At 42.9% G+C, this 13,967-nt stretch overlaps 1 protein-coding gene across 1 annotated transcript in view; it reads left to right on the plus strand.

Annotated features, from left to right (window-relative positions):
- slc41a2b (solute carrier family 41 member 2b) overlaps window positions 1-10,326 on the plus strand; it is a 68,433-nt gene extending 58,107 nt beyond the window's left edge. Inside the window, exon 11 of the mRNA XM_084330898.1 lies at window positions 8,782-10,326. Within this exon, the coding sequence (XP_084187024.1) occupies window positions 8,782-8,967 (186 nt within the window). The 3' untranslated portion in view covers window positions 8,968-10,326. The remainder of the gene's footprint in view (window positions 1-8,781) is intronic.
- Window positions 10,327-13,967: the final 3,641 nt, after the last annotated feature.

Here is a 13,967-nt window from a genome sequence, read left to right on the forward strand (position 1 = left end):
AGGCTGCAGTGATGGTGCTTAGCCTTCATTGGTCAGGCTGCAGTGATGGTGCTTAGCCTTCATTGGTCGGGCTGCAGTGATGGTGCTTAGCCTTCATTGGTCGGGCTGCAGTGATGGTGCTTAGCCTTCATTGGTCGGCTTGCAGTGATGGTGCTTAGCCTTCATTGGTCGGGCTGCGGTGACTGTGCTTAGCCTTCATTGGTCGGGCTGGTCGGGTTGGGGTTATTTCTGCATAAAAGGGTCAAGCTGGTTCTCATGGCTAGTTTACCAGCAACATTGTAGCGGCGAGCCACCGCCACTTTTCAACCGGGAGACATGTTGCGAGGAGGGCTGGAATTAATAAACTGCAAAAGAATAAATCGTAGCGAAGAGGAAACTGCTTTGAAGTTACAGGAAATAAAGTGAGGGCTTGACTTAATCTGTCATGGAAAAGAGTTGGTGAATGTGAGAGGGACCGAGACAAGACGGGGATACATGCCTGCATGCGTGTATCAGGTAGGAGGCACAGAGAGAGGAGTGGGCGGGTGTTTGTCTGTGTTGGTGAATTGGAAAGGCACTGTAGGGAGACGGGTAACGCATGCAGCAAGCTTGGCTATGTTACGCTAACAGGGACATGCTAGGAGGGAATATTTCCATGACAGTTCAATCACTATTCATTATCAATGATCAAATCAATAGAGAAGTAAGAATCAAACTTGTGATGTCATCAGGTATGTAGTCTGGAGCTGCTCCATTGACAATGAATCACCCATGGAACGTGTGTTTTATTTTTTTATATCCAAAATGAGCTTTATTCTACAGTAGTAGTGTTCTCAGTTCTGAAACGGAACATGTATACCTGTATACTCGGCACATTCCCCTGGGTGCTCTCGGGCCATGTCCAGACTAAACCGAGTTCGGTCGTATCGGTCAAAGTATTTGATCGCATGCACCTTTCGTCCACACGGAACTGCGCTGTGGCAGCCTGAAGACGCTACTTTCTGAAACCGGCTTCCAGAGTGCGCAAATCTGAAGACGCTCCCCTTGCGTGGCCGTCTTTACAAGCGATGCAAGTCTTTTCCTGAACCCTTTGACGCGATAGCCCACCTCTCCCTTAACCCGCATGTGCAAACTCAGCCAACATCACAACCACCGTCGACAACGGATTGACATCTCCCTTACAGTGTTACAGAAGCTATTGAGCTTGATCTGGCTTTTACAGCTAAATGTACTTTTTCTGAAAACCCAAGTAGTAGCCAAGCACATACTGTTCCATAGCATACGCCTTCAGTTGATCATGACAAATCCTCTCTTACCTTGACGATTAAAAAGCCTCCCATCATTTAGTAAATAGTATTCCCATGGCTGGTGTTGAGCTGTAGCCAGCGAGCTAGCGTTGATGCTATGCTATCAACATTAGCTAAATAGCTAACCAACTACATTTTCCATTCTGAATGTCAGGGGAGGTAATGAAGTCCTATGTTCTTGAGTTTCTTGAGTTTTCTAGTGCCATGGAAGAATAAACAGTTTAGTGTAATTTTTCTAGTGGCATGGACGGATAAACAGGTGTTTTGTGTCGTTTTTTCTAGTGGCATGGAAGAATAAACGTGTGTGTATCCAGTGCATTCCTACAGTGCTGTGGTTTGTGGTGATGCCTGAAGGAATCTGACCTCGGAGAGGTTTCTCCCAACTGTTTTGATGGCAATTATAAGATCCGGCAATTACGGAAGCAACGACTTGAAATGTCAATCGCTGCTTTCACCTTCTTTTATAATTTTTTTAAGGTGAGGGTGCCGTGACCTGCTTTGACTGTCTGGAATGTCTGGTATTTGGCAGGGGGGGGGGGGTACTTATTTCCTTTACTTCGAACACTAATTGCACTATATTTTCTCTCTAGAGAAAGGGTGTGTACTGTAGTTAGGAAAACTCTGCCCGGGAAGGCAAAAAACAACGCTTAGGAAAGCTGATCCAGGATCAGAGGAAGATCCGGGGAGGTTGAGCAGTGAGCACTCAAAAAGAAAGTTCAACAAGAAAGTGGAGAACGACGTGATGGGAGGCAGTGATTATTGGGTCTCGACTGTTCCTCAGGCGCTGCCATCGAGAGAGGTCAGGTTGAGTTCATTGAGGTGATGGAGGAGAGTGCAGGCAGGAAATCGCTGAGCTACAGACGGGGATCAATTATCTGGATGAGACTTTACACTCCGAGGGTAACTTCAAACGTAGTTGGGTGTGCATGCATCTCTTCTTTGGTAGACAAAAACTTTTTGTGCTTAGCCTTCATTGGTCGGGTTGCAGTGATGGTGCTTAGCCTTCATTGGTCGGGCTGCGGTGACTGTGCTTAGCCTTCATTGGTCGGGCTGCGGTGACTGTGCTTAGCCTTCATTGGTCGGGCTGCGGTGATGGTGCTTAGCCTTCATTGGTCGGGCTGTGGTGACGGTGCTTAGCCTTCATTGGTCGGGGCTGCAGTGATGGTGCTTAGCCTTCATTGGTCGGGGCTGCGGTGACTGTGCTTAGCCTTCATTGGTCGGGCTGCAGTGACTGTGCTTAGCCTTCATTGGTCGGGCTGCGGTGACTGTGCTTAGCCTTCATTGGTCGGGCTGCGGTGATGGTGCTTAGCCTTCATTGGTCGGGCTGCAGTGACTGTGCTTAGCCTTCATTGGTCGGGCTGCAGTGACTTGCTTAGCCTTCATTGGTCAGGCTGCGTGACGGTGCTTAGCCTTCATTGGTCAGGCTGCGTGACGGTGCTTAGCCTTCATTGGTCGGGCTGCGGTGACTGTGCTTAGCCTTCATTGCAAAGGCTTCAAAGCACTCCAAAAAAAGTGACAGCAGACAGTGGTCAGGTCTTTACGGCTCTGCAGGCTCCATTGAGGTGATGAGGAGAGACGAAACGTAGCCGAGAAACAAACTGAAAGTGTTTAGGATTTTGATATATTTTAAGCGGAAAACATTTAGATGTGGCCAAGCTCTCCACCACGTTGGTACGTTTTATGGCCGATTATCGCATGTCCTCCTCACAACAACAACAACAACAACAACAACAACAACAACAACAACAATAGGATTCAGGTTAAAAATAGGTGAAATTCCACTCAAGGCTGATTTATGCTATAGGGCGCTCAACAGAAATCACTCGACGGTTTCATGTCACGCACTTCCAGAAAATGTGTCGTCACGGACACAGTCATTGCTCAGTGTGATGAAACGCCAACCTTGCCGTGGATATACTTGTGGTTCACTCTGGTTTTAGCTGTAGCCACCGTGTTTACACATGGGGGGGGGGGGGGGGGTCTCATCTCCTACACATTTCCTATTTAGACTGGGAGAACCTAGAAAACAATGTTGGCAAGACGGGAGATGGAGCTGAAAACAACGATGAAAGGATTCTCCCGTCTGCCTTGATTCTCTCTATTGCCAGGAAAGCATGGACTGTTTTATTCACACAAGACAGCTTATCAACTGACTGCGTCTCGTCTCCCTCTCATTAGTAGTCTGCTGCTGTAATTTAGTTTGTAGTTCTGTGTGTACTTTGTATTGTGTTTATGCGTTTTTAACTATATTATGGTTTTTACTGTGAAGCACTTTGGTCAACCATGTTGTTTTTAAATGTGCTATACAAATAAAGTTGGATTGGATTAACGGTATGTAACTCAACCAGCAGTCTAGTGTGTTTCTTTCTCTCTCTCTTTCTCTTTTTCTCTCCTCTCTCTCGCTCCAGAGAACATGGATAGGGCCGGGGGGGGGGGGGGCTGTGTGATGGATCTGTTTGATGTGCATCTTCTTTATTCTCATCAATTTAGATGTATTTTTCTCCTTGAAATATTGACACCACCAACGGCGGTTTCTGGACAATCCATCTATCTTGGATTTATTTGTGGGTGGGTGGGTGGGTGGGTGTGATCTCGTCGGATTTCTGCTGTAACAGGGACAACTTGACGGAGACAAGGCTTTCTGTACCCATAAGAATGTCCTCAAAACAAAAATAACCTAAATATTAAGGGTTCGTACTTATTGTGTGGTTATGATATGTGGATTCCGATAAAGTATTTGAAGTGTGTGTGTAACTATCTAATGTAGATGTCTTTCTAAGAATGTCTGTGTGTTGGGACTATCTAATGTAGATGTCTCAGTGTTGGGACTGTATCTAATTGACATCTATTGTAGCCCAGACTGTTTTTTGTGGGTATATTCTATTAGTAACTGTGAGCAGTTTAAATTATTTCTAGACGTGTGCTTATCTTTTAATATACCCTTTTCTCTCCTCCATCTTCTCTTATCTCCTAATTTGCCATACAAACACCTTTCCCCTTGTTAAAGGCCCAATCAGTGGTCAACCGTAAACACCTGTGTAGCCCCACCACCACCACTGAAAATAAGTAATAAGACTGACTGAGCTCTTGATACAAGGACTAACACTAGACAACACATGCTATCATTCTCTAGTTGACTGACTGAGCTCTAGATACAAGGACTAACACTAGACAACATGCTATCATTCTCTAGTTGGACTGACTGAGCTCTAGATACAAGGACTAACACTAGACAACATGCTATCATTCTCTAGTTGACTGACTGAGCTCTTGATACAAGGACTAACACTAGACAACACATGCTATCGTTCTCTAGTTGGACTGACTGAGCTCTTGATACAAGGACTAACACTAGACAACATGCTATCATTCTCTAGTTGACTGACTGAGCTCTTGATACAAGGACTAACACTAGACAACATGCTATCATTCTCTAGTTGGACTGACTGAGCTCTTGATACAAGGACTAACACTAGACAACATGCTATCATTCTCTAGTTGACTGACTGAGCTCTTGATACAAGGACTAACACTAGACAACATGCTATCATTCTCTAGTTGGACTGACTGAGCTCTTGATACAAGGACTAACACTAGACAACACATGCTATCGTACTCTAGTTGGACTGACTGAGCTCTTGATACAAGGACTAACACTAGACAACATGCTATCATTCGCTAGTTGACTGACTGAGCTCTAGATACAAGGACTAACACTAGACAACATGCTATCATTCTCTAGTTGACTGACTGAGCTCTTGATACAAGGACTAACACTAGACAACATGCTATCATTCTCTAGTTGGACTGACTGAGCTCTAGATACAAGGACTAACACTAGACAACATGCTATCATTCTCTAGTTGGACTGACTGAGCTCTAGATACAAGGACGACTAACACTAGACAACATGCTATCATTCTCTAGTTGGACTGACTGAGCTCTAGATACAAGGACTAACACTAGACAACATGCTATCATTCTCTAGTTGACTGACTGAGCTCTTGATACAAGGACTAACACTAGACAACACATGCTATCGTTCTCTAGTTGGACTGACTGAGCTCTTGATACAAGGACTAACACTAGACAACACATGCTATCGTTCTCTAGTTGGACTGACTGAGCTCTTGATACAAGGACTAACACTAGACAACATGCTATCATTCTCTAGTTGACTGACTGAGCTCTTGATACAAGGACTAACACTAGACAACATGATACATATGAGTTTTTAAATTGTATTGCCGATTGTGATGAAACTACAGTCTTCAAGAATGTATGTGAATATACCCCACATTGACATCATCACAAAATCCACATATTGTGGCTTTAATTAAAGCTGCACTTTAATGAAAGCCTCTGCAGTTTGGGGGGAGATGTGTTTACAATAGACCTCATGCTGTCACGTCATTATAACAAGCCCCACTGCCCCCGCACCTACGGCAGAAATGAACAATCTTCCCGTTAAATTTTGTCCTTGATACTTCATGTGGCGATACCTGGAAAATTACGTTTCACCAATGGGCGATTTTTTTCCTTTTTCTCTTTTTCCCCCCTTAAAATTCTAAATCCACTGCCTAATCGGAGACAGAAATGTATATTTGAATATATTTGACATCCTGCATGAACCACAGATGAAGCTAATGTTCCTATAGCTGCAGCAAAGACTGGAGATGTCGGTGAATGGGAGGACAGCCATTCAAGCAATCATAAAATCACAAATAGCCCAATGTGGAAGGAGTTTGACTGGAAGGTCAAGGTCAGGTACTTTAGGACTCCTCAAGTTCTCTCCGGATTTGCTGGTGGGTCCTCACCACTATGTTGGAAAGGATGTGGAATGATCGGAGATCATACACATATTTTCTGGGACTGTCCAAAAGTGCAGACATTTTGGGTGAATATCAAAAATGAGATTAAAACCATTCTAGATCTTGACTTACCTCTGAATCCATCGTACTATATCTTGGGATGTATACCAAAAGGCACATACTATGGAGACACGTTATACATCTTGAGAGTGATACTGTTAATAGCAAGGAAAATGATAACTATGGCACTATTCCTGATGAATTGAAAATGGGGGACCCTGATGTAAACAAGACGAAAGTCTTTCTCTGGTCTGCATCCCCTTAACAATTGTGTGTATTGAGCTGTACTGTATTGTACCCATTCTGCAATCTGTTAATAAAGTTTTCATTCATTCATTCATGGTTACAAAATCAACCACGACAATCAAACAATGGACCAAGAGATTGAGACAGATGTATATAATGCAAGAAATGACTGCACAATTGCAACTGAAAAAAAAAAATATTTATGCAGAGATGGTCACTTGTAACCTTGTACCTGGATACACACTAGCATGAGTCTGACCCCCCTCCCTCCCTCCTTTTTTTATTTATTTTTTGTTAAATTATATATTTTTTTTTGGTTACATTTATTTTTCTATTTATTTTTTCGTTTCTTATCCTACTGTATGTCCTTAAAGAATTACAAAAAAAATTTAAAATCTAAGGAAAGGAAAGCTGATCCAGGATCAGCGGAAAATCTAAATCTAAATCCACTGCCTAATCAGAGACGGAAATGTATATTTGACATCCTGCATGAACCACAGATGAAGTTAATGTTCCTATAGCTGCAGCAAAGACTGGAGATGTCGGTGTGAGAGGTCGGTTGCGGAGGCTGCAGTTGGTTTTACAAAACTTATTTTCTTAGAATTATTTTGAGGAAAGTGTGGAACCAATTTAGAAGAACCTTCTCCCTCAGGGAACTATCACTGGCTGCTCCGATCACAAGAAATCACATGTTTGTCCCATCAACGATGGATAAGGCCTTTGACAGTTGGGTTGGGAGTGGAGTGATTACGCTGTCTGACCTCTATATAGACGGCAACTTTGCCTCCTTTGAACAGCTAGTACAGAAATACCAGATCCCTAGGTCACACTTCTATAGATACTTGCAACTCCGGAGCTTCGTAACTTCGAACTCGGACTGCTACCCAGTGTGCCCTCCGGCCTCCCTTTTAGACTCAATCTTGAACTGTAAACTGATCCAGAAACAGGCTATAAGCAGAATTTATGAACTACTTAATAGAAGCAACTCGACACCTTTAGACCTCCTCAGGGGCAGATGGGAGACTGACTTAGGTGAACCAATCACAGAGGTCACATGGGACAAGATAATACAGGGGATTTTCTCCTCTTCCATTTGCCTTAAACATGCGGTTATCCAATTGAAAATTGTACACCGACTGCATTGGTCTAAAGACAGGCTCTCTAAGATATATCCCGACATAGACAGGCTCGAGCCACTCTGCTCCACATGTTCTGGACGTGCCCAAAGTTGCACACCTACTGGCAGACCATCTTTGACACCTTCTCTAAGATATTTGGAAAGGAAGTGGAGCCATCACCATATATTGCATTATTCGGAGTGGCCCCAGCGGACATCCACTTTAGATGGTGGGAATCTAGAATGCTGGCCTTCTGTTCACTTTTGGCCAGAAGGCTGATACTGTTCAAATGGAAGGACCCGGGTTCACCTGTCTACGGCCACTGGATGAGAGAGGTCATGTATCATATTAAACTGGAGAAGATCAGGTATACTATCAGAGGTTGTACCGAAAAATTCCACAATATTTGGGATCCTTTCCTAACTTTCTTTGAGGGTATGGAAGCGGATAATGTGACAGAGGCGATCTGACTGGCCTTCCTGGTCTCTCAGCTTGTTATTATTTATTTTTCCTATTATGTTCTTACTTTTCTTCTTCTCTATCTGCAGAATGCAAGAGATATGTGACTGCTGTCGGGTGATTTAAAAGCTAAAAGGAAAAACAATGATTAATAAACGATCTAAGATATTGTAGAATGATTTTGTCTGGTATAGGGGTGGGGGGAGGGAGGGCCTTATTTTATTTGTATTTTATTTTGGCCTGTTAAAACAAGATTTTCAAATAAAAAAACCTTGTTCAAAAAAAGAATTATTTTGAGGTACTGTGAAAAAAACCAAGCCCAGAAGATACCTTTTTGAATATGGTTTTTGAACAATACCAACGTCCCCCCGTCCTTGTCCCCTTATCTGTTCCACCTTATCTATACTCTTGTCTATTGCTTTCAAATACGTCCTCATTCCAAAGGGAGGGTAGAGCAGAGCGATTTAATTGGTCCGGGGGTTGAAAAAAAATCACCAGATAAAATGAAACAACTGAAATCATTTTGCAAATGTTTATCTTCTCTGTAGAGCCTCTACATTTTGAAAGGGTAAAATAGAACAGCAGTGAATTGCTCCTTAAGTGTGTGTCTCTGTCTCTCTCTCTCTCTGTCTGTCTCTCTCTCTGTCTCTCTCTCTGTCTCTGTCTCTCCCTCTTTCTCTCGCTCGCTCTCTCTCTCTTCTCTCTCTCTCTCTCTCTCTCTCTCTCTCTCTCTCTCTCTCTCTCTCTCTCTCTCTCTCTCCCCTCTCTCTCTCTCTCTCTCTCTCTATCTCTCTCTACCAGGTGCTCCTGCTGCTGTCTATATGCGACTGGATGGTCCACTCCATGTGGCAGAGCGGCAAAGACCCCGACAGTTTCTCCATCCCCTACCTGACGGCTCTGGGTGACCTGCTGGGCACCGCCCTCCTGGCTCTCAGCTTCCACTTCCTGTGGCTCATAGGGGACCAAGACAGCGACGTGGGCGACTGAGGGAGCGTGCGGCGTCCTCCGATCCACCCCTCGCCCACCCCCTCCCTTCCTCTCCGCCCCCTCCCCTCCTCTCCGACCCCCCCCCCCCCCCCCCGCTCCATGCTACAGAGCCACCACCGCCACCTCTCATGCCTTTTTTTTTATTCGCCTAGTCCGTAACGAGGGCCATTCCTATTGCTTCTCTCATTTTGGATACTCATCTATCTAAAATGCTGTGCCAAGACGACGACGACGGTCACATATTCATGGGACCCGTATATTCTAGTGAGATGGGGGGGGGGGGGTCTGGTTTTCTACACACACCAATGACTGTAATAACTCTATAACTTCTCCTCTTCTCACTTAACTCATCTTAACGGGACATTCAACCCGCCATATGGTTTCCCTTTCGTTTGCACCAAGGCACTTATTGAGATCTCCTCCTGCTGGACTAGTGTTGTGTGGTGGCTGGTATGGAGCAGGCAGTGGGGGGGGGGGGGGGTCTGTTGGCCTGTAATACTTGGGATGCGGTGCTATTCGCTCCAGTTCAGGGATGTGGTGGTTGTCCGATCCAGTTCACATGAACCAGACCACTGCAGCCTATTATGGTGTTTAGCAGGTCCACACAAAAGCTGGACTTAAAGAGGTAGTTCTGTCTTCTTTTTCTTTTTAATTTCTTTGTTTATGATACATTTCTGATTTTGTTTTTGAGGTGTATATAGATTTCTAGGTACTTCTCTACTTAAAGGGGCACTTCACCAAAAAGCAATGCTTATTTATTTTGCACATAAATCTCACACACATTGAAAAAACAAAACAGTTTTGCACACGTTAATTTAGTTTGACACTTATTGGGAGTAAATTAGTTTGAACATGTAGTTTGAAAAGAAATTGCAATACGTTGTCTTATAGGGTCCTGCTACCGTATCATTTCATTGAGCTGTAATTACCACAACACAAGGATTCAATGTCCCCAATGACATCGCTGGTGGCCATATTCAAACTCATTTACTCTCAATAACTGTCTAACTGAATGCATGTGTGCAAAACTGTTTAGAGTTTTTCGATGTGTGTGAAATTATCTGCAAAATAAATTAGCATTCTTTTTTGATGAAGTGCCCCTTAAAGGCGCTACTAAGAGGGTTTCTACTTCAACATATCATTGTAAATTCAATACAATGTTCATACCTTGGTAGGATTACTGCAGAAACATGTCCCATAAGAATGAGACTGACAAATCCAATAATATCTTCTATTCTGTTGGGATGATTTGTGCGACCGGGTCGGATTCACTGGGATGCTCGAGGCATTTCGACGCAAAAGCCTTTCCAAACAAAACCTGCTTTATCAACAAAAAATAACCACGTTCACGGTTAGCAAGGGCTCTTCCCTCTCCTCTCGTCATCAAAACAAGTCCATGCTGAAGGGTGGGAACAAACGGCAAAATCTCCACACAACAGGGTTTAGGGGAAATGTGGTCTTACCAGTACAATTAGGCTACAAATTGTTTCTGCAATGGTCTCATTTGTTTACTGTAATTATACCAAGGTCTCACAACCAATCTGACAATGATATTATAGATTTAGTTGAAAATTCTCCTTGTAGCTTTATAAAATGCTATATCCGCTTAAAGATCATGCACGTCAATGTGAAACGTAGAGTGGTGGGGTGTGATCTACCTCTTTAAACACACATTTCGACCTACGGTATCATGATCCTAGCATAAGGCTGGACTCAACAGTGCCTTCACAAAGTATTCAGCCCCCTTCCCTTTTTTCCATATTTAGTTTTATAGACTGAAGTTAAAATAAATTCCATTTATTTGATAGAGCGAAGATAGTGGTATCATTATGAAACTAGAGAGCAGGAGGAATCCGTACATACTGGCCATGTCATGCTAGCTCAACCGGAAAACATACCGACCATGTCATGCTAGCTCACCAGAAAACATACCGGCCATGTCATGCTAACTCAACCGGAAAACATACCGGCCATGTCATGCTAACTCAACCGGAAAACATACCGACCATGTCATGCTAGCTCACCAGAAAACATACCGGCCATGTCATGCTATCTCAACCGGAAAACATACCGGCCATGTCATGCTAACTCAACCGGAAAACATACCGACCATGTCATGCTAGCTCACCAGAAAACATACCGGCCATGTCATGCTAACTCAACCGGAAAACATACCGGCCATGTCATGCTAGCTCAACCGGAAAACATACCGGCCATGTCATGCTAGCTCACCGGAAAAGGGGGTAAGTCATGCTCTCAAGTTTAGCTATATTTTGACCGGAGAAAATGGGCATGGATATTTTTCTGACCTCCAAAATATCCGACAGGAGTCTCTTCTTTACAGCCATGCCCAATTTATGCTTGTCCCATGTGGTTTGGGGCCAAAACCATGCAATTCTTGGCATGCAGTACAAAGATGTTATTTTAGAAATTTCTGTATTTAAATTTCAATAAACTTGGAAGACGAAAAAACGTGTTTTCACTTTGTTATTATGGGGTATTGTGTAGATCGATGGCACAACATATATATAAATACATTTAATCAAATTATTTTTAAATGACAAAATGTGGAAAGTGAAGGGGGCTGAATACTTTCTGAAGAGCCTTTAAAAAGGCTTCATTTAACACACATTTTCCAAGCACTTTGTGGTGGATGGGAAAGGTCTGCTCCGGTGTGTCTCTGTCTATGACTGTTTCACAGCACCTGGATCCTCTGGACATACAGTATATAGCAGGGCTTCTCAAAGCTTTGATGACTGAGGGCCAATTTAGGGACCCAGCATTGTATTGAGGGCCAAGTTAGGGACCCAACATTGTATTGAGGGCCACTCAAAACTAAAACTTTTAGATAAGGTCAAATGTTCAATCTCGCAAAAATGGCAATCACTGAAATCACTAGCTAACGTACCGGCACTGATGACCTAATCTGTCTCATGAGGTCATACACGACTCGCGAGACGCCTAGTTGCCGTGCAACCAGTAGCCTAGCAAGCTTAAGTTGTGATTCCTAACATGACAGTTTAGCCCCAGGGGGTGCTGTTTTACCCTTCTTAAAAGTACTGTAGGTTGGATTAAAACTATTGGAACCAGACCAAAAACTAACGCATGCATACACCTTAACAATTCATTGCACATTTTGAGAATACCTGGTATATTTGTCTATGCTTCATTTTGTCACTACAGCCAGTCAGCCCAGTATTAACTGAAGAAATACTTGAGATGTTATGTCTCCTCCCAGCCTCTGCTTCTTGTCTTGTCTTCATGATCCTGTCGATCTTCCTTTTATTTCCACTGGATATCAAAAAACCGAGGTATCGACCAAATCACGTCGATCTAACCCGGTTGACAAAAAAACGTTGAGAAAACCAATCAAAAACTAAAATCAAGCAGCCAGTTGCTACTAATTATATAATGTATAATGATACATTTGGACACATAGTCCATAACGGCTAAAAGCCCTATTTTGGGGGATTTGTGCACTTAGCGATAAAAGCATCATATTATGCACACATCTATCGTGGGGAGTTAGCCTATACTCTCCCTGGCAGCCATTTAAAAAATATATCATAGAATTGAATAGCATAACTACTGTAAACTAAACCTTTGTGTGGAATTGTGCCAAATACTGTAAGTGCCCCAAAAATTATACTTAAAAAATTGGACTTATTGGGCATGGCTCATTTTCTGTGAAGAACATAAAAGAACACATTTCATTTTAATTTCATTCAATGGTAAATATTAAACTAGATAAAGTTAAGTATTTTTACATTAACTCATTCAGCGCCACCGCTTAATCCATGAGATGGCACTAGTGCGCCACCGCTGTAAGTCAATGGGGGGACTGCGAGATTTGTGAGTCCTTAAAATATATCTTAACACTTTGAGTACCAGCAACGTATATTGTCGTTTTATCATGCCCCCGTTGAGTGCCGACGACGCAAAATGACGTTTTTATTTTTTATTAGTGATCTGAATTCATATTTCATCAACCGAGTCTCCCGTTGGTACAGCACCCTCTAGGAGCTCAGATGGGAAAATACCGCCCCCTATCGTCTATCCCTGTGTAACTGCAGGCCATTCGATTATACTGCTGGATCCCTGTGGGGGGAGCCAACTGGCTCCATTATGCTGGCGAGGGATCTGATGAGGGAAGTGATCGCGAGTTGGAAAGCAGCGTGGAATATATATTTACAGCAGCCAATAATCAATCAATAAACGCGATCGATATTTGGAATGACGATCAGGAATTGGAATAATCTTTTTGGAGAACATCTGATCTAAGGTAAGGAGTCTATGTTACCAGTTTTAGGATAATCAGAGCTGTATTCACTGAGATAACAGCATGTCCCGTGTGTGTGATGTTGAGGAAATGAGAGAATCGATTTCTCAGCTCGCTTCTATAGCATGCATAAGTACACATATACTATCGATAATATAGCGTTTATTTGAAAACGATTCATAAATAGGCCGACAAATGACAACGTGTCTAGTGTATTTGAGAATATTCCAATAAATGCCGTTTATGGGGGAATCTTTCTATTTTCCGGAAATTTTCGAGAGAACGATAGCTTTTCGAAATGCTATAAAAAAGGATATGAACCGATTAAAAAAAAACAATCCGTTTCGACAATGTTGACTGCAAACAAGTCATTGATAAGCGACGGGCAGATTAGACACATAGCCATAATTTAAAACATAGATTATGCATTTTTAACGCTAACATTGAAGTGGGTGGCGGCATTCAAGGGGGTAAAAAGGTAAACACGGCCGGCATCGAAAGTGTTAAAGTATAGCTATGGGTCTAATACACCCATCGATTATCAGTTAGTTGCATCCAGTCAACATGTACAAAACGGATTGTTTTTTCATCTGTACATTTCCGTTTTATAGCCTTTTGAATATGAGTATAACTTTGGGTGCCTCTGAGTAATTCCAGAGAAAGACGGATAATAGCGTTTTAGTGGAATACACTAAACGCGTAATTTTTCGCCTGATTATCG

Source organism: Notolepis coatsorum (assembly GCF_963971535.1).
Source record: "Notolepis coatsorum genome assembly, chromosome: 15".
NCBI classification, from domain to species: domain Eukaryota; kingdom Metazoa; phylum Chordata; class Actinopteri; order Aulopiformes; family Paralepididae; genus Notolepis; species Notolepis coatsorum.